Here is a 20,564-nt window from a genome sequence, read left to right on the forward strand (position 1 = left end):
ACTCCAGTCTGGGTGACAGAGTGAGACTCCAACTCAAAAAAAATAAAAATAAAAATAAAAGTAAAATAAAATATTGTATACAAATACCTTTGCTATGTGTGTAAGGTGTATTTGAAACAAATTAATTTCATGTTTGTTCAGGTCTACTTTGTTGTTAATATAACTATGTCAGCTATCTTTTCATTATTGTTACCATGACATATATTTTTTTCATCCCTTTACTTTTAATCTATTTGTTTCTTTATATTAAAAGTATATTTGTTACAGGCAGCATGTAACAGGTCTTGCTTTTTCCTCCAGTCTGGTGATCTGTTTTTTAATTGTGGTGTTTAGATCACTTACATTTAATGTAAGTACTGATATGTTTTGGTTTAAAACTACTGTCTTCCTGTTTGTGTTCTGTTTATTACACCTTTTTTGGTTCCTTTTTTCCTCTTTTTTTCCTTTTACATTAATTGATATTTTTAGGGTTCCATTTTGTCTTCTTTGTTAGTTTATTCACTCTTTTTATTTTTAGTGATTACTATAGGACTTATAATATACATCTTTAACTTATCAGTGTATCTTCAAGTAATATTATACCACTTCTTGTTTAGCATAAGAGCCTTATCATGGTGTATTTCCATTTCCTCATTTTGGTCTTTGTGTTGTCGCCATCATACATTTTACTTCTACATATGTTATGAACCTTACGATACATTGTTGTTATTTTTACTTTAAATAGTCTTTTAAAGAAATTTTTTAAAATAAGAAAAAAACTTTAAGTTTATGCACATTCCTTCCATTTTCCATATTCTACATTTCTTTGTGTAACTCCAGATGTCATCTTATTTTATTTTTCTTCCTGGAGGACTTTCTTTAATACTTCTTTTAGTCCAGGGTTGCTGCTGCTGAATTCTTTCAGCTTTTGCATATCTGAAAACTTTTTAATTTCACTTTCCTTTTGAACTATATTTTCAGTGTGCATAGAATGTCATATCGCCATTGCTTTTGATGAGACACTAGTTGTTATACTTTGTTTCTTTGCAAATAATGTGTCTTGTATCTCTGGCTACTTCAATGATTTTCTCTTTGTCTCTGCTTTTTAAAAATTTAATTATGAGGTGCCTTGATATTTCTTCATTTCTTTTGTTTGGGGTTCATTGAACTTAGATATTTAAGTTTATGAATGTCATCTAATTTAGAAGTTTTTCAGTCATTATTTCCTCACATATTTGTCCTGCTTTGCCATCTTTTTTGTGGATACTAATTATACATATATTAGCCTGCTTGAAGTTGCCCCACATCTCATTGAATCTATTTCCCCCCACCTCTGTGTTGTATTTGTCTGTCTTCACTAATGTTTTCTTCTGCAGTAAAAAGTATATTATTATTTTCACTCAGGGTATTTTTCATTTCTTACACTGTAGTTTTCATCTCTAGAAGTTCAATTTGGTTATTTTTATATTTTGTTTCTGCTTAACATGCTCAAGCATTTCTTCACCTTCTTGAATATAGGCAATTTAGTTACAATAGCTGTTTTCAAGTTCTTACCTACTAAATTTATGTTATTTCTGGATACGTTTCTAATGATTGATTTTTCTCATTGTGGGCCATAGTTTACTGCTTCTTTGTATACCTGGAGATTCTTTATTGGGTATGATGCATTTTACCTTACTAGTTCCCAAATGTTTTTGTGTTGCTATAAATATTCTTGAGCTTTGTTTTGGGACATCGTTACATTATTTCTAAAACAATTTGATCCTTTGAAGCTTTCTTTTCTTTCTTACTTTAAAAAGTTTTATTGAGATTCATCTACTTACCATGTAATTCACTCATTTAAAGTGTTTCATTCAGTGTTTTGTTTTTTTTTTTTGAGTTGGAGTCTCACTCGGTCGCCCAGACTGGAGTGCAGTGGCCGCTTCCGGCCACTGCAGCCTTGACCTGCTGGACTCCGGCAATCCTTCCGCCTCAGCCTTCCAAGTAGCCGGAATTACAGGCATGCACTACCACGCCCAGCTGATTTTTTTATTTATTTTAGAGATGAGGTCTCGCTGCCCAGGCGGGTCTCGAACCCGCGGTCTCAGGCAATCCTCTCACCTCAGCCTTCATTCCGTGTTTTTTAGTGAATTCACAGGGGTGTGTACCCACTGCCAAAATCTAACTTTAGAACATTTTGTCTTCCCTAAAAGAAACATGAAACCTAGTAACTGTCTATTCCTATTCCCCTTCAACTTCTCGCATAAGTCCTAAGTAACCACAAATCTACTTTCTGTTTCTATAAATCTGCCTATTTTGGACATTTCATGTAAGTACAGCCATACAATACATTCTCCTTTGTGATTGCCTTCTTTTACTTAGCACAGTGTTTTCAAGATTTATGTACATTGTAGCATTTCATTTCTTTTTGTAACTAACTAATATTTCATTGTATGGCTCTGGTACCTTTCATTTATCCACTTATCAGTTGTTAGACATTGGGTTGTTTCTACTTTTTGGCAAAAATAATAATAATAATAATGCTTCTATGATCATTTGTGTGCAAGCTTTTGTGTAGATATATGCTTTTATTTCTCTTACATGTAGGGCAAGTTATTTGCTGTTTTCCTATGGTAACTCTATGTTTCACTTGTTGAGGAACTGCCTGACTCTTTTCCAAAGTGACTGTATCATTTTATAATCCCACCAGCAATGGATGAGGGTTCCAATATTTCCACATCTTTACCAACACTTGTTATCTTTTTGATGTAGCATCCTAGTGTGTGTGAAGTGGTATTGATTTGCTTATCCTTAATGACTTTGAGTGCTGAGTACTTATTGACATTTGAATGTTTTCTTTGGAAAAATGTACATACAAATCTTTTGCCCATTTTTGAGAATTGCTTTTAAGTTTTTTAAAAAAATGGTACCAGAAATGTGTTTAGTCTAGAGATAAATCTAATCCTTATTATTCCATCATGTCTGGAAGCGAACCTCTCTTCTAAGTGTTTTAATTCACCTAAGTCATTTAATTTTAAAAGATTATTATTTATATTTCATGAGACAAAGAAAGGCTTATGCTGTAATACTAAGTGAAAAAATTGAACACAAGGCCAGGCACAGTGACTCACACCTGTAATCCCGGTACTTTGGAAAGTGAAGGCGAGAGGATTGCCTGAGCCCAGGGGTTCGAGACCAGCCTGGGCAACTCAGTGAGACCTTGTCTATACAAAAAATTAGCTGGACGTGATGACACATGCCTGTACTTCTGGATACTTGAAAAGCTGAGGTGGAAGGATAGCCTGAACCCAGCAGGTAAAGGCTGTGGTAGCCATATTATGCTACAATACTTCTGTCTGGGCAGCAAAGACTATGACTCGAAAGAAAAAAAAAATTTTTTTTGAGTGCAAAACTGTACATATAATGTGTGATTATTTATTTATTTATTTACTTATTTGAGTTGGAGTCTCACTCTGTCACCCAGGCTGGAGTGCAGTGGCACGTTCATGGCCACCACAGCCTCAACCTGCTGGGTTCAGACGATCCCTCCACCTCAGCCTTCCAAGTAGCCAGAACTATAGGCACACACCACCATGCCCGGCTAATTTGGGGATTTATTGTAGAGATGAAGTCTTGCCAAGTTGCCCAGGCTGGTCTTGATCCCATGAACTCAGGCAATCCTCTCACCTTCAGCTTCCCATGGTGCTGGGATTACAGGCGTGAGCCACTGTACCCAGCTATTTTTATTTTTAAGTTGTTTATTTCTTGACCATACCAAAATATTTCTCATCTTAAGACTTTTTTCATATTTCCTTCTCTGCCTAGAATGTTTTCCTTAATTTTTGAATGACTAAGATCTTCTGGTCCTTAAAGTCTCAACTTAGGTGTCAGCTTTGCTGAGAGCCCTTCCCTAACTATTGTCTTCGATGTAACTTTCTACCTCCTCACACGCCTACCTAGGAAGCCTCTGTCTGCTACATAGCCAATGCCTTCCTAGTACTTACCACAACTATTTAGTCGGTAGAGGCTTGGGCAGAGGGATGAAGGTCCCTATCATAAAGGAACAGAGGTCCTTTGAAAAATATAGAAGCAATAGCCAGGTGCAATGGCTCACGCCTGTAATTCCAACACTTTGGCAGGCCAAGGTGAGAGAATTGCCTGAGCCCATTGGTTTGAGACCAGCCTGGGCAACTTGGTGAGACCTCCTCTCTACAATAAATCAAAAAATTAGCCAGGTGTGGTGGCACGTGCATGTAGTTCTACCTACTTGGAAGGCTGAGGTAGAAGGATCGCCTGAGTCCAGCAGGTCAAGGCTGCAGTGATGGTGAGCGTGGCACTGCACTCCAGCCTGGGCGACAGAGTGAGATTCTGACTCAAAAAAAGAAAAAAGAAAATTAATAAAAGAAAAAGTGGGATGGAAATCTGAGTGAACACGGTCTGAAGTAGCCAATGTCACTTTCTTTTCCACTATGATATAATATATTTTGATAAGGAAATATCGACAGGCAGGAGTGATAAGAAGAACAATATTATTACTTATCCTCAACAAAATCTCAGTTAACAAACCCCAATAATGATTAAATAAGCTACGCACATGATCAAGTAGAATTTATTTCTGAACTCAGAGTTCTTTAACACAAAGAAAAGTGCCAATATAATTCATGCTGTAAACTAAAAATGTTGTAAAATTTAAATTATTTATATAGATGCTAAAGGAAGTATTTGATTTTAAAAGCAGCAAATGTTCTCTTTTCATCAGTATTTTTTTGGTCTATTTAGCAGATACTATTTATTTATTTAATTAACTTATTTACTAATCTTTTTAGAGATAGAGTCGGACTCTGTCACTCAGGCTTATTATAGTTGTGTGACTATAGCTCACCATAACCTTAACTCCTGGGCTCAAGCAATCTTCCTGCCTCAGCCTCCTGAGTAGCTGTGATTACAGGTGTGTGCCACCATGATTGGCTAATTTTTAAATATTTTTGTAGAGATGCTGTCTCACTATGTTGCCCTGACTGTTTACAAACTCCTGGCCTCAAGTGATCTCCTGCCTCAAGGTGCTGGGATTATAGGTGTGAGCCACCACGCCAAGCCTGATAACCTTTTATTTATTTCAGCAAATTATCTGTTTGGAGTAAGATAATGGAAGCCAGCTGAAAACTTGATAGCTATCATCATTTCTAAAGCAATTCACTTCTCCCCCTGTGGGAAATAGGTCAGCAATAAGGAGGTCAACGGTCATACCTGCTTCTCCAGGCCTGAGAATCAATGTTGGAAAATACTCTGATACTTTGGATTCGTGTATGTTTTACTCACTCTTTTTCTCTTCTACAATTTGCAGGGCTCAATATTACTACAGCTGTGGAAGAGAATCTGTAATCTGGGCTATCTCTCCTCCGGCATTGGTTAGCCAGCCTTCCAGAAGGATCCAGAGGCTGGCACAGCCCAAAAGATTCAAAAGACGCTATCTTCCAAATAGGTGGAGTATCTTCAGAATCCCCGTGAATCCTAATCTAAATTGGTTACATGTCTCAATCTTGTTGTACTAATTTTCATGCATGCAATTTCATGAACTAAAAGTCCAATTGTGTTTCAAAGCTTCAGGGGAAAAAAAATCACCCAAATATTTGCAACAATGGTATATTGAGAGAGGAAATACAGAAATGAAACATCACAGACTTTTGCAATTTGTAGAACTTGATGTTGTCTTGAGTCCCTTAGACTTTGTAGATGATGTTCCATTTGCTTTGAATGCTGAATTTCTCCTTGTTTTTAAAAGACAGCAAGATGATACCTTTTCCATGGGAGCTAAGATTGTGAGGTGGTTGTTGGAAATGTTAGATTGCATTAGCTGAATAGGTGCTGTGTGTAATTACGGAGAGGCAATAGGGTGACTGTGCTACTTTAATTAGAACACATTACGTACCTGTGTACAGTTATGGATGTTACACCTTAAGAAACCAATAAAAAGCTGGGCATGGTGGCTCATGCCTATAATTCCAGCACTTTGGGTGGCTGAGGTGAGAGGATTGCCTGAGGTCACAGGTTTGAGACCAGCCTGGGCAACTTGGTGAGCCCTCATCTCTACAATAAATCAAAAAATTAGCCAGGTGTGGTGGTATGTGCCTGTAGTTCCAGCTACTTGGAAGGCTGAGGTGGAAGGCTCTCCTGAGCCCAGCAGGTCGAGGCTGCAGTGGCTGTGAGCGTGCCACTGCACTCCAGCCTGGGCAACAGAGTGAGACTCCAACTCAAAAAAATAAAATAAAATAAATAAACATAATAAATTTGAGGCTATTCAGAGGGGGATAAATGAGACGTTGAGGCTTCTAAAAACTATGTTATATGAAAAATAAGGGAAATGACAGGCTTGGTTTAAGAAAAGGCCATGGAAGTGGTAACAACTGTGTTCAGATGTTTTTTAAACGGTTGGCATCTGGAAAAAGAAGTGGAAGTAAAATTATTTTATGTTGGTACCAGAAGAAGAAATAAAACATTTACAGAGCAGCAGACGTCAGCTAAGTATAGGAAAGTCTTTCTGACTAGCTGTCTGGTAATGGAAACCACTCAGTTATGGAAAGTGAGCCACCATTCCACACTAACCCTGAATGTTTTCAAGCCCAGGCTGGAATGATCACTTTACACAGATTTTGGAGAAGATTCCTACATTCAGAGATAAGTGGGACTGGACAACTTGAGTCTTTTCCATCATACAACTTTGTGAAAGGAGGCCCAATTCCTGCCATAAATTTCTTCAATTACTTATCAATTCATTCAATAAAATCTGCTAACTTGGTTATTATACATAGACATTTGGTAGTTATGCAGCTGTATTATAAACAAAGGAATACTTTATCACTAGAAACCTCAGTTTGACATTTCATATCAATGAAATCTCTTTGAGTGTTTTGTATTTTTTAAAAGTTTATGTTTCCCTGCTTCCCTAACCAGATTTTTCTGTTACTGAACAAACATGTAGCCATTGTCCATCGGCTTAATATACTTTAATACAGGAAACCACTTGGGAGTTGTTTAAAGTATGAAGCAAAGTTTTTCCTTAGGCTAAATGGTCTGACTTCTATGCTTTCAAATTATGAGATATTTTCTTCTCAAGGTTTTCTGTCACTTCTCTTGCTGTCAAGGAAATAGTCTCCAACCAGCATCCGTTTGGGGATTCTGTGATTGGAAACAGATGACCTAGCTTGTTAGAACTGTGTGAGGAGGAAAACGTGGGTGCTTAGTGAAGATATATGGAGTTAGCTAATACACGCACTGGGTGAGCTTGGACTTGTGGCATATATTTTAGCTGATTCACTAGAAGGACTCAATAGCGGATTTGATCAGGTAGAAGAAGGAACCTGCAAACTTGAACACAGATGAAATGGGATGATCAAGTCCGAGGAACCAAAAGAAAAAAGAGTGAAGTAAAATAACAGTCTTGGAGACTACTGGAACATCATCAAGAGCATCTACAGCCATAATGGGAATCCCACAGGTGAGAAGACAGGTATAAGGACAGAAGGAGACCAGGTGCAGTGGCTCAGTCTCCCAGCCCTTTGGGAGGCCGAGGTGAGAGGATTGCCTGAGCCCACGGGTTCGAGACCAGCCTGGGTAACTTGGTGAGACCTCATCTCTACAATAAATCCAAAAATCAACCAGGCTTGGTGGCATATGCCTGTAGTCCCAGCTACTCGGAAGGCTGAGGCAAAAGGATCGCCTGAGCCCAGTAGGTCGAGGCTGCGATGGCCATGAGCGTGCCACTGCACTCCAACCTGGGTGACAGAGTGAGACTCTGACTCAAAAAAAAAAAAAAAAGGACAGAAGGTATATGTGAAGATATAATGGCCACAAGTATCCCAAATTTGATGAAAAGTGTTACACATCCATGAAACTCAATATACTCCAGGTAGGATAAACTCAGAGAGATCAACAACATGACACATCATAGTCAAACTGTCAACAGCTAGAAAGAGAGAAGAAACTCATCACATAGAAAGGATCTGCAAACTCAGGCGTGGTGGTGCATGCCTGTCATCCCAGCACTTTGGGAGGCCGAGGCAAGAGGATTGCCCGTGCCCAGGGGATCAAGATCAGTCGGGACAACTTGGCAAGACCTTGTCTCTACAATAAACAAAAAAATTAGCCAGGCCTGGTGGCATGCACCCGTAGTTCCAGCTATTTAGAAGGCTGAGGTAGAAGGATTGCCTGAGCCCAGCAGGTCGAGGCGGCAGTGGCTGTGAGTGTGCCACTGTGCTCCAGCCCGGACAACAGAGTGAGACTCTGACTCAAAAACAAGAGAAAGGATCTGTAGTAAGATTAAAAAGTGACTCTCATAAAAAAACCATGAAGGCCAGAAGGCAGTGGGATGACTTTTATTTATTTGTTTATGTATTTATTTATTGAGTTGGGGTCTCACTCTGTCACCCAGACAGGAGGGCAGTGACATGATCACAGCTCACCATGGCCTCAACCTCCGGGACTCAGGTAATCCTTCTGTGTCAGCCTCCCGAGTAGCTGGGACTATAGGCACAAGACACCATGCCCAGCTATTTTAAAGTTTTTTGGGGGAGAGATGAGGTCTTGCTATGCTGCCCAGGCTGATCTTGAATCCTCTTGCCACAGCCTCCCAAAGTGCGGAGATTACAGGTGTGAGCCACTGCGCCCGACTGGATGACCCATATTTAAAGCACTGAAAGAAAAAGATTGTCAGCCAAGAATATTCTATTTAGCAAAACTATATTTCAAAAATGAAGGAGCAGTTAAAACATTCCCAGATAAACAAACACTGAAAGAATCAATAGCCAGCAGACCTGCTCTCCAAGAAATACTAGAGTCCTGACTAAGATCTAAGGATGCTAGGCAATAACTAGAATTCAAATGCAGAAATAAATGGCACCAATCCAGCTAACTTATAGATAAATATAAAATACAGTGTAAATGTATTTTTTGTTTGTAACTCTTATTCTTTTTTTTTTTTTTTTTGAATCGGAGTCTCACTCTGTTGCCCAGGCTGGAAGGCAGTGGCATGCTCATGGTCACTACAACTCTTATTCTTTTACCTGGTTTAAGAGACAGCTGCCTGAAGCAATAATTATAAATCTGTATTGATGGACATATGATATACAAAAAAATTAAAAGCACAAAGGTGTAGAAGGGAATGGAGCTATATGGGAGCAAAGTTATTCTACACTATAGAAATTAATTTGATATTAATATGAACTAGATTGGTATAAGATGTACAAAGAAGCAACTAAACAAATAATTTTTACAATATAGTAAACTAGGCTGGGCATAGTTGCTCATGCCAGTAATCCAAGCACTTTGGGAGGCCAAGGTGGGAGGCTCATTTGAAACCAGGAGTTTGAGACAAGCTGGGCAGCATAGTAAGACCTCATCTTTACAAAATAATTAAAAAATCAACTGGGCATGGTGGCACATGGCTGTAGTCCTAGGTATTGTAGTCCAGGCTGAGGTGGAAGGATCACTTGAGCTGAAGAGGTTGAGTGCATGACTCTACCCCTGCACTCCAGCCTGGGCAACAGAGTAAGACCCTATCTCAAAAAACACAAACAAACAACAAATAGAGTAAAATAAATAGCAAGGGAATTCAAATGGTATGCTAGAAAATATCTAACATAAACAAAGGAAGTAATGGAAAAATAAGGAAACAAAAAAAGGTATAACATATAGAAAATAAATAACAAGCATAAATGTTATCTTATAAATAATTACATTAAATATAAATAAATTGAGGCAGATGCCATGGTTCACATCTGTAATCCTAGAGTTTTGGGAAACTGAGAAAGGAGCATTGTTTAAGGCCAGGAGTTTGAGACCAGTTTGGGAAATATAGCCAAGACCCTATCTCATTAAAAAAAATTTTTTTTTGAGTTGGAGTCTCACTCCGTCGCCCAGGCTGGAGTGCAGTGGCACGGTCCTGACCACTGCAAACTCGACCTGCTGGGCTCAGGCGATCCTTGTGCCTCTGCCAAGTTGCCGGAACTACAGGCGTGTGCTACCACGCCTGGCTAATTTTTTATTTTTTTGTAGAGACGAGGTCTCGCCAAGTTGCCCAGGCTGGTCTCTAACCTGCAGACTCAGGCAGTCCATTCACCTTGGTCTCCCAAAGTGCTGGGATTACAGGCCGAGCCACTAAGTCCAGCCAAAAAAATTTTTTTTAATTAGCCAGCCATGATGGTACATGCCTGTAGTTCCTGCTACTCCGGAGGTTCAGATGAGAGGATTGCTTAAGCTCAGCAGTTCAGTGTTACAGTGAGCTATGATTGGGCCAGTGCATTCCAGCCTGGGTGACAGAATGAAACTTTGTCTCTGAAAATAGGCTTATAAACAAATAATTAAAGGTAAATGAGTTGAACACTCCAAGCAAAAGGCAAGAACTGACAGAATGGATTTTTTTTAAAAATTATTTTGAGTTGGAGTCTTACTCTGTCGCCCAGACTGGGGGTCAGTGGCACGATCACAGCCACTACAGGCTTGACCACCTGGGCCACCTCAGCCTTCCATGTAGCTGAAACCCCAGGCACGTGTCACCACACCTGGTTAATTTTTTGATTTATTGTAGAGACGAGGTCTCGCCAAGTTGCCCAGGCTGGTCTCGAACCCTGAGTTCAGGCAGTCCTTTTGCCTCACCTCCCAAAATGCTGAGATTACAGGCATGAGCCCCTGCCCCCGGCTCAGAACGATTTTTTAGAAAACATGTACTCAACTATATGTTCACTCTAAGAGTCATCCTTTCAATTCAAAGAAACAGGCTGAAAATAAAAGGATGGAAAAAGATACATCATACAAACCAACCAAAGAAGACCTGGAATGGGCATACATTATCAGACAATATAGACTTTAGGATAAACATTGTTACTAGAGGCCAGACAGTGTCTCGTGCCTGTAATCCCAGAACTTTGGGAGGTTAAGGTGGGAAGATTGCTTTAGTCCAGGAGTTCTAGACCAGCCTGGGAAATGTAGTGAAACCTCATCTCTACCAAAATAAAAAAATCAGCCCAGCTAATTTTTTGATTTATTGTAGAGGTGAGGTCTCATCATGTTACCCAGGTTGGTCTCAAACCCCTGAACTCAGTCAATCCTCTCACCTCCGCCTCCCAACTTGCTGGATTTACTGGCATGAGCCACCACACCCAGCCTATGAGATGTTTAGAGAAGAATTAACACCATTCTTTCAGATTCTTTTAAAATACAGCACACTTTCCAACTCATTCGATGAGGACTGGATTATTCTGATACCAAACCAGGCTATTACAAGACAAGAAAACTGTAGACCAATATTTCTTATAAGTATTCATGCTACAATCCACATCAAAACACTATACTAGCAAACCAAATCCAAATGTACATGCAACAAATTCATATCAAAATATTAACAAATCAAATTCAACAAGATATCTAAAAAATTATATACCATGGCCAAGTTGGCTTTAACCCAGGAATGTGAGAATTTGTTGAGTTTAAAATACTGAAATCAATGTAATACACCAAATAATTAGAATGAAAAAAACAAAACATACATGGTCATCTTAATTGACTCAGCATTTGACAAAATTCAACACACTTTGATGATAAAATGCTCAACAAACTAGATGTATAAGGGAACTTCCTCAACTTGATAAAGTGCATCTACAAAAAACCCACAGCTAACATAATGGTGAAAGGCTGAATGCTTTCTCCCTAAGATTAGGAACAAAGCAAGGTTGTCAGCTCTATTTCTATTCGGCATTATAGTGGAGATTCTAACCAGAGAAATTAGGCATGAAAAGTAAGTAAAAGACATCCAGATTGGATAGAAAGAAGTAAAACTATCTCTTCACAAATTACACGATCTAGTACATAGAAAACCTTAAGAAATCCATATAAAAACTATTAGCGCTAATGAATGAATTCAGGAAGGTGCAGAACCCAGGATCAACACACAAAAACCAATTGTTTATCTATCTACTAGCAATGAATGATCTAAAAATGAAATTAAGGAAACAATTCTGTTTGCAGTAGCATCACAAAGAACAAAATCGTACATGCAATGGAATATTGCTCCACCTTTAAATTTAGAAAATTCTGACACATTCTACAGCATGGATGAACGTGGAGGACATTATGTGAAATGAAACAAGCCAGTCATACAAAAAAAGATAAGCACTGTATGATTCCACCTGTATGAGGTACCAAATGTAGCCAGATTTTTGAAGACAGAAAGTAGCTGTTGCCAAGGAATGGGGGAGGGAGAAATGAAAAGTTTAATGGGTATAGAGTTTTGCATGATGACAAGAGTTCTGGAGATTTGTTGCATAACAACGTGAATGCACATAACACCACAACTGTATACACTTAAAGATAGTTAAAATGATAAAATATATGTTATGTGTATTTTAGTAATGAAAGAGCAAAATATTTAGAAATAAATATAACAAAAGATGTGCAAAACATGTACATTAAAAACTACAAACAGTATTGAAAGAAATCAAAGAAAACATAAATGGAAAAGCATTTTCTGTCCATTGATTGGAGGCCTTAATTTTGTTAAGAAGACATTTCTCCCCAGATTGACCTATAGATTCTATGCAATCTTATTAAAATTCCAGCTGTCTTTTAGGAGAGGAAATTGACAAAATGATTCTTAAATTCATATAGAAATGCATGATTTCCTATAAGAGATAGCTTATTTTAAAAGAAAAAAAAGAAAGAAATGCTTGAGAAATTGCAAGAAACCTAAAATAGTAAAAACATTCTTGAAGAAAAAGAACAAGGTTGGAAACACAGTTTATTTCAAAACTTCTAATTTTGCAGTAATCAAGACAATGTGTCACTGGCATAAAGATAGATGTTTAGATCAATGGAATAGAACTGATAGTCCAGAATTAAACCCTGACATTTATGATCAATTGGTTTTTGACAAGGGGGTCAAGACAATTTAATGGGGAAAAATAGTCTTTTCAACAAACTTTGCTGGGATAACTGGATATTCACGAAATGCAAAAGAATGAAGATGAACTCCTACCTCACATCATACACAAAAATTAACTCAGAATTGATCACAGACTTAAATGTAAGAGCTAAAACTGTAAAACTCTTAGAAGAAAACAGGCATAGAACTCTGAGATCTTGAATTAGGCAATGGTTTCTTATACATGACATCAACCGCACACGTGACAAAAGAAAAAATACACTGGACTTTGTATTCACCAAAAGTAACTTTGGTGTATCAAAGGACACTACCAAGAAAGAGAAAAGACAACTCGCAAAAAGGAAGAAATTTTTGCAAACCGTATATCTGATAAGAGACTATTAATAGTATTCAGAATATATTCATGCAGCAACATGGGTTCAACTGGTGATAATCATTCTAAGTGATCTATCACAGAAACAAAAAGCTGAGCACCGCATGTTCTCATTCATAAGTGGGCACTAAATGTTGAGCACATGGACACACCATTGGGTACCATGTCCTCCACTAGGAGGAAAGAGGGCTCCCTAGAAGCCCAAATCTCGCCCTCATGCAATATACTTATGCAGCAAATTCACACATGTACCCCACACTCTAAAAAATATATATCTACATACACAGGAGGTGCCAAAAATGTATACAAATTTTAAGAAATGTTATCTATGTATTACTTTTCAAAGTTGAAAATTGAATTATGGTAGCAATGTGTAATATGACATTTGCTCAACTGTGCTTTTGCCATTTTCTTTGACTGTCCTGCCTGTCATGTGGTGATGGTAGCATTCATTTGATCAATGCCATCTTTTGCGTAAATGTCATACTTAAAATATGTATGCATTTTTTGGCACCCCCCTGCATATAAAGAATTCTGAAACCTGTACAAATAGCCCAATTTTTCAAATGGACAAAGGATTTGAAAAGACATTTCTCTAAAAAATATATTCAAATGAGCAAAAAGCACATAAAAAGATACTCACATCATTAACCATCCTGGAAATGCAAGTTAAAATCTGAAAGGGTAAACTGAGGCAAGGCAGCTGGTGCCCTGGGGATAATGCAAAGATTTGCAAAGGAGAAAGAAGTAAAGTTTTTTATCCACTTTCTACAGACAGAAAGGAGCCAACGTTCATAGGCAAGTGTGGCCTCGATGGCTGGGGAACTGAGTGTATTTAAGACTCTTGAAGGGGAGTTTGCCGCTAGGAAGAATGCCCAGAGTGGCATTCTTTGATGTAGATCACAGAAGTTGCATAAGTCTTGCATCTTGACATCACCAGGCACCATTATCTCACGACTCCAGGTGGTGGGCTGGAGGTGGGTAAACAGTAGACTGAATACATCGTTATCAGAAGCACCGATGCCTAGAAGAAGAATAATTAGGACTGGAGTTGCTTAAAGGTCTTAGAATAAATACAGGTCCTAACCCCAGGAGATTCTGTTCTGTTTCTTGCTAATGATTAAAGAGTAAAAGAATAGGCTGGTCAGCAAAACTGCTCCACAAAGCATGAGAGGCCAGGGCTGAGGCAAAATGGCTGCACTATTGTGAGAATTATTTTATCAAGTTCCTCTATTCTTGGGGTTCTTACCTTTCAAAAGCATTAGCATACCACTTCACATCCATAAGAATGGTGATAATATCATAATGATTAATCACTAACAGAAAATAGCATGTTGTCAAGGATATGGAGAAATTGAAACCATTATACATTGGTGGTGGGACTGTAAAATGGTGTAACTGATAGAGAAAACAGTTTCACAGTTCCTCAAAATGTTAGAGTTGCCATACAATTCATCCAAGTACCTAAAGGAATTGAAAACATATATTCACACAAAAACTTGTACGCATGTATTCATAGCAGCATTTTCCATAATAATGGCAACAACTCAAATGTTCCTCAATGTGTAATGAATGGATAAACAAAATGTGGCAAATCCACATCACAGAATATTATTCAGCCATAAAAAGTATTAAACTACTGATACATGAGTCTTCAAAGCATGCTAAGTGAAAGAAGTCAGACACAAAAGCCCATATATTTGTATGATTCCATTTGTTTGAAATTTCAGAGGAGGCAAATCCATAGAGACTAGAATAGATGAGTGGTACCCAGGAGTTAGAGGATATGGTTATGGGAAGTGTCTGCTAATAGGTATGGGGCTTCTTTTCGGGTTGATGAAAATGTTCTGCAATTAGGTAGTGGCGGTCATTGTATATATTGCTGACTAAGCACAGACTTGTATACTTTAAAAGGGTCAATTTTATGGTATTTCAATTGTATCTCAGTTTAAAAAGCTAATCCCCTCACCAAAGAAAAACTTAACAGACTACCCCAAGAGAGTAATCTTATATTTGAGAAAAACTTTTTCCATGTTAGATTTGTAGGTTTTTTTGTCTGATTGGTAAGTTTTTGATCAAGGAAAGAAATATGTGGGGAATCGCTTATGAAAACTGATCAATTGACTGGGAGCTGTGACCAACACTAAATTACAATACAGAAGAGACTGGTCATTCCAGAGGGGCCCTCAGGGATGACTGAGATTTTTATTTTAGAGATTTAAGATGAGATTTTAGTAGGAAGTAAGGCATTTTTCAAACTGAAGTTCACACCAACTCATCCATAATAGACCATGAAATCAATTTTAGTTTTTTTAAATAATGAAATCAAATCAAAATGTAAAAATCAGAATACATTGTATAGGCTAAACATTATTTCATGGGTTTTGTTGTTGTTGTTGTTGTTTTGAGTCAGGGTTTCACTCTGTTGCCTAGGCTGGGGTGCAGTGGCATGATCATGCAATTCTTTTGCCTCAGCCTCCTGAGTAGCTAGGACTACAGACACACACCACCACACCCGGGTAATTTTTTTATTTTATTTTTCATAGAGATGAGGTCTCGCTATGTTGCCCAGGCTGGTCTCAAATTCCTGGGCTTAAGCAATCCTCCCACCTCTGCCTCCCGAAATGCTGAACTTACAGGCAAGAGTCACCATGCCTGGCTTATATCATGATAATTTTATTTCAGAGATCCAAACACACATTTATATATATAGTGTCTCACAACATATAATGTACTTCTTACTGTGACTCATAGTAAAAAAAAAAATCCTAAGAAATAATCTGATAGAGCCCCAATGATTGTGGAGAAAGGTATACCCAAGATAAAAGCAATATAAATAATTGATTGGAGGTTGATTGTATCATTGAAAAATCCAGTCAATGTTTCTCTATCCCACAGTTACAATATTTCATGTTTTTGTTTGCATATAGGCCCTTCAGTGATTACATAACAAGAGATAGTCTTCCACTCTCTGATCCTTCTCCCCGAATATTACGACTCTCGATAGCCAAAGGCACAGATCCAGACTATGTTCCTCCAAAAGAAGTAAGTGGGCCCACGTGAAAGAAACAGTTTCTAATGGACTTTGTAACATGCTACCCTCTTATTTTAAGGTGTGAGATTTCATTCTCTTTCTATTTTCCCCTCATCAAATGAACTTTTTTGACTACCTCCCCTATGTCTAATGGATCAGTCAGGACTAGATCAGAAAAGCAGAACTGCCATGAGTGATATGGAAGAAGGAGTTTATTATAGGGATCAGCCCGTAAGCAACTGGGGGAGCTAGAGGGGAAGCCTGTGGAAGGCTGTCGTGGCAGCTGGGATTTGGATCTGGTTATAGGTTGAGAAGCAATGAGAGGTAGTAGAGTCACATTAGCAGTTCCCTGGAAGGCATCTACATCAGGGGAAGTCATTACAGGCTCTGTAAGCAAGGGCAGTCTAGCCTCCTTAGAAGGAGGAAGGACTTATTTTAAGGGTAAGGAAGACCCAGCAGTATTTAGGGGTTTAAAGTTCCCAGTTTCATTGGCATCTGCCCGTATATCCCCATTCTGGTTTTCAAAGCCCCACTCTTTTCCAACCATTGTCCTGACTTTAAGAGACTGTGCAAGTTTGGAGATTGAATTTTCTTTTCTTTTTTTCTTAAGAAAAGTAGATTTATTAAAAGAAAGATATGTTTGAAGGGCACAACAGGCAGGTCAGCAGCGAGATTGTCTTCTGTCTGCTGCCGGGGTTCAATGTTCTCTGTAATTTATTCACCTACGGAATCAGATTTTGAGTTTGATTTTCTGAAGTTTCAGTCCTATGATGATAAAAGATAAGGGTTTCTTTCAGGGAAGTCACTGAATATTTCTGGTGCCTCACCTGGACTTGACAGCGGGATTTTAAAGGTCTGAGCTAATCATCTCTTTTCTCAACTTCTCCAGGTACTTAGAAGCAACCAACTAACCCTACTGTACTTTTTCATTTCACTAAAATGTCTTCCGGCAGCCATTGCTTAGTCACTCAAATCCTTGCTTTGTTTTGTCACTGCATACCAGGGACTCCATGGACTATCAGTGTCTGTTGTTGTTTTTTTTTTCAATCCCCAGCTACAAGATCATAATGCTTTTTAATCTAATTAGCTCAGAAAATGAATTCCAGATCATCAAGAACCAGTACGGTGCCTTAAAGTTCTGAGTTGGGTGTCTGTTACTTTATGCCAAACTGCCTCCAAACTTAGTGGTGGCTGGGCGCAGTAACTCAAGGCGGTAATCCCAGCACTTTGGGAGACCAAAGTGAGGGGATTGCCTGAGCCCAAGGGTTCGAGAACAGCCTGGGCAACTTGGCAAGACCTCAAGTCTACAATAAATAGAGAAATCAGCCAGACATGGTGACTTGTGCCTATAGTTCAGCTACTTGGAAGGTTGAGGCGGAAGGATTGCCGGAGCCCAGTAGGTCGACCTGGACTGGCCGTGAGTGTGCCACTCCACTCCAGCTTGGGTGATGGAGTGAGACTCCAACTCAAAAAAAACCCAACAAAACAAAAACACAGCAATTTTATTATGCTCAAGGATTTTATAAGTCAGAAACTCTGATGAGGCAAGCAAGTATGGCTTGTCTCTGTTCTGTAATGTCTGGGTCCTCAGCTGGGAAATCTGTAGTGGCTTGGGTGTCTGAATGGTAGCGGGGCTGGAATCACCTGGACACTTCTTCACATCTGTCTTAGTCAGCTTGGGCTGCTGTAGGCTGCTGTGGCTTAAGTCCAAGATTACGACACTAGCAGGTTCTGTTCTTAGTGAGGGGCTATTTCCTGGCTTGCAGACAACCACCATCTTGCTGTGTGCTCACATGATTTCTTTTTGTATGTGCTCAGAAAGAATGAGCAAGAGAGCCCTGTGGTCACTTTTCCTTTTCTTATAAGGACACCAAACCCATTATGTGGGCTCCATTCTCATGACCTCATCTAAATCGAATTACCTGCAAAAGACCTCACCTTGTAATAACATCACATTGGAGGTTTGGGATTCAACATATGAATTTTGGGGGAATGCAAACATTCGATCCATCACAGCACACATGTGTGGTGCCTAGGCTGGGATGACATACAGGCTAAAATCAGTTGGGAGTATCCATAGAATCCCCTTCTTGTGGCTTCTCCATCTGGCTCCACATAGCAGCTACGTTCTGAGAACAAGTATCCCGAGATGGGGTCCTACGGGTGAGCATTCCAAGAGAATAGGTGGGAAGATGCATGGATTTTATGGCTTGGCCTTAGAAGTCACATAATGTCACTGCAGTCATCCCCTGGTTTTTTGTTGTTGTTGTTTGTTTTTTATTTTTTAATTTTTTGAATCAGAGTCTCTGCCACCCAGGCTAGAGTACAGTGGCACACACACACAGCTACTGCAGTCTCAGCCTGCTGAGTTCAGGCAATCCTTCTGCCTCAACCTTCCAAGTAGCTGGGTCTACAAATGCGCCACCACACCTGGCTAATTTTTTGATTCATTGTAGAGACGAGGTCTCACCAAGCTGCCCAGGCTGGTCTCAAACCCCTGGGCTCAGGCAATCCTCCCACCTCTGCCTCCTAAAGTGCTGGAATAACAGGCATGAGCCACCATGCCTGACATACTGTGTTCATTGATGCAGTTGTAAGTATGGTCAGATTCAAACTTCATCTCTCAATGAGAGCAGTGTCAGAGAATTTGTGTGTGTGTGTGTGTATGTGTGTGTGTGTATAATTTTTTTCTAAATCATTATTTAGGGTAAACTATAGACAGTATATCTCCTTTCCTAAATACTTGTGTACATTTCCTAAGAACAAGGACATTATCTTACACAACCACAGAACTATTCTCAAAATCAGAAAATTTAGCATTGATGAAATACTATATATCTAATCCATGGTTCATATTCAAATTTCATCAATTGTTGAACATGCTTATTCTTAACACAAAATATTAATTCTATGGTTTTGATCCTCTTAACTTTTTTTGGCAGTTAATTGTAAATCTTAAGCTTAAAGATAACACATGCCCATAAAGGAGGCCGGAGTACTCTCATAGGTACCTCATGTACAAGAAGCTGTGTAATTGTTGTTGTTGTTTGCGTTGGTGTCTCACTTGGTCGCCCAGGTTGGAATGCAGAGACACATTCACGATTCACTGCAGCCTTGACCTCCTGGATTCAGGTGATCCTTCTGTCTTAGTTTCTCAAGTAGCTGGGACTACAGGCACGTACCACCATGCCTGGCTAATTTTTTAATTCTTCGTAGAGACAAGGTCAAGCAGTGTTGCCTAGGCTGATCTCGAACTCCTGGGCTCAAGCGTTCCTCCTGTTTCAGCCTCCCAAGCCACTAGAGACTTTGGATGGATGAACTGGAGGAAGTCTTTTTACCTCTGTGACTGTCATTCTGAGTCCCTTTTTAATAGTAACTTTGCCAAAGCCTATAAAACTTTAAAAGGAATTGGTCTCTTAATTTATTTAGCTCATATCCCTGATTCTCTGTCTACTTACTATTGTCTGCAGCTCCTACCCAGATGAATCAACCTACTTGCGTTTTTAGAATCTTTGACTCTTATGTAAGTTTGATGCTTAAGACTCTTAAATTTAGCAGATGCCTTTAAGTACTATCCTCTTGAACTCTGGCTATGTCACATGGCTTTGTCTGATTGCTGTCCTAATTCACAAGTTCATTTTCATGATACATCCTTTGCCCATCATTCTCGATCTCTGATTGTTTTCTGATAATGAAAATTCTAAAAGTAAAATTATTGGACCAAGGATATGAAGATTTTTGAGGGGATTTATATAAAGTCCCAAAATGTGTTCCCAAAAAGGTGATTTGGATTTACATATTTACCTGTATTATTTGGCTGCCTTTTTCACTGCATTTTTGCTAATGTTAGATATTATTTATGTTGCAAAATGTTAATTTTATAATAAAAACTATCTCATTAAAGAAACTGTCATTTCTTTTGTTAATAATAAATTCAAATATGTCCTCATATTTATCTCTCTTTTTTTGGTAATTGTGCATTTATTTATTTATTTTTACCCCCGAGTCACCCACCTCATTCACAGAAAGCCCGGGGAAGTAATTTCCAGTTCCTTTCCCTCCCCTATCCCCTCCCTTCCTCATGGGCCTGGGTGAATGGAGCTGCTCTCACCCTCAGAAGAAAGGGCACCTAGGGAAAGGTGACGATCCTGGGATTCCTAAGTGGGGAGGGGGCAGTCTCAAGGCAAAGAGGGGGAACTGCTCCAGGGAGCCTCTAAGTCCCTCTGGCCTATTTATTTTTCTACTGGCCTATACTTTTTTGTTGATTC

General features: G+C 38.9%; 1 protein-coding gene across 1 annotated transcript in view; it reads left to right on the forward strand.

The window, feature by feature from the left end:
• THEGL (theg spermatid protein like) overlaps window positions 1-20,564 on the forward strand; it is a 53,944-nt gene that overhangs the window by 19,344 nt on the left and 14,036 nt on the right. The window contains exons 4-5 of the mRNA XM_008070561.2: window positions 5,303-5,440; window positions 16,193-16,307. Of these exons, the coding sequence (XP_008068752.2) occupies window positions 5,303-5,440; window positions 16,193-16,307 (253 nt within the window). The remainder of the gene's footprint in view (window positions 1-5,302; window positions 5,441-16,192; window positions 16,308-20,564) is intronic.

Source organism: Carlito syrichta, unplaced genomic scaffold (assembly GCF_000164805.1).
Source record: "Carlito syrichta isolate Samal-C Ts95f unplaced genomic scaffold, Tarsius_syrichta-2.0.1 Scaffold313618, whole genome shotgun sequence".
Lineage (NCBI taxonomy): Eukaryota > Metazoa > Chordata > Mammalia > Primates > Tarsiidae > Carlito > Carlito syrichta.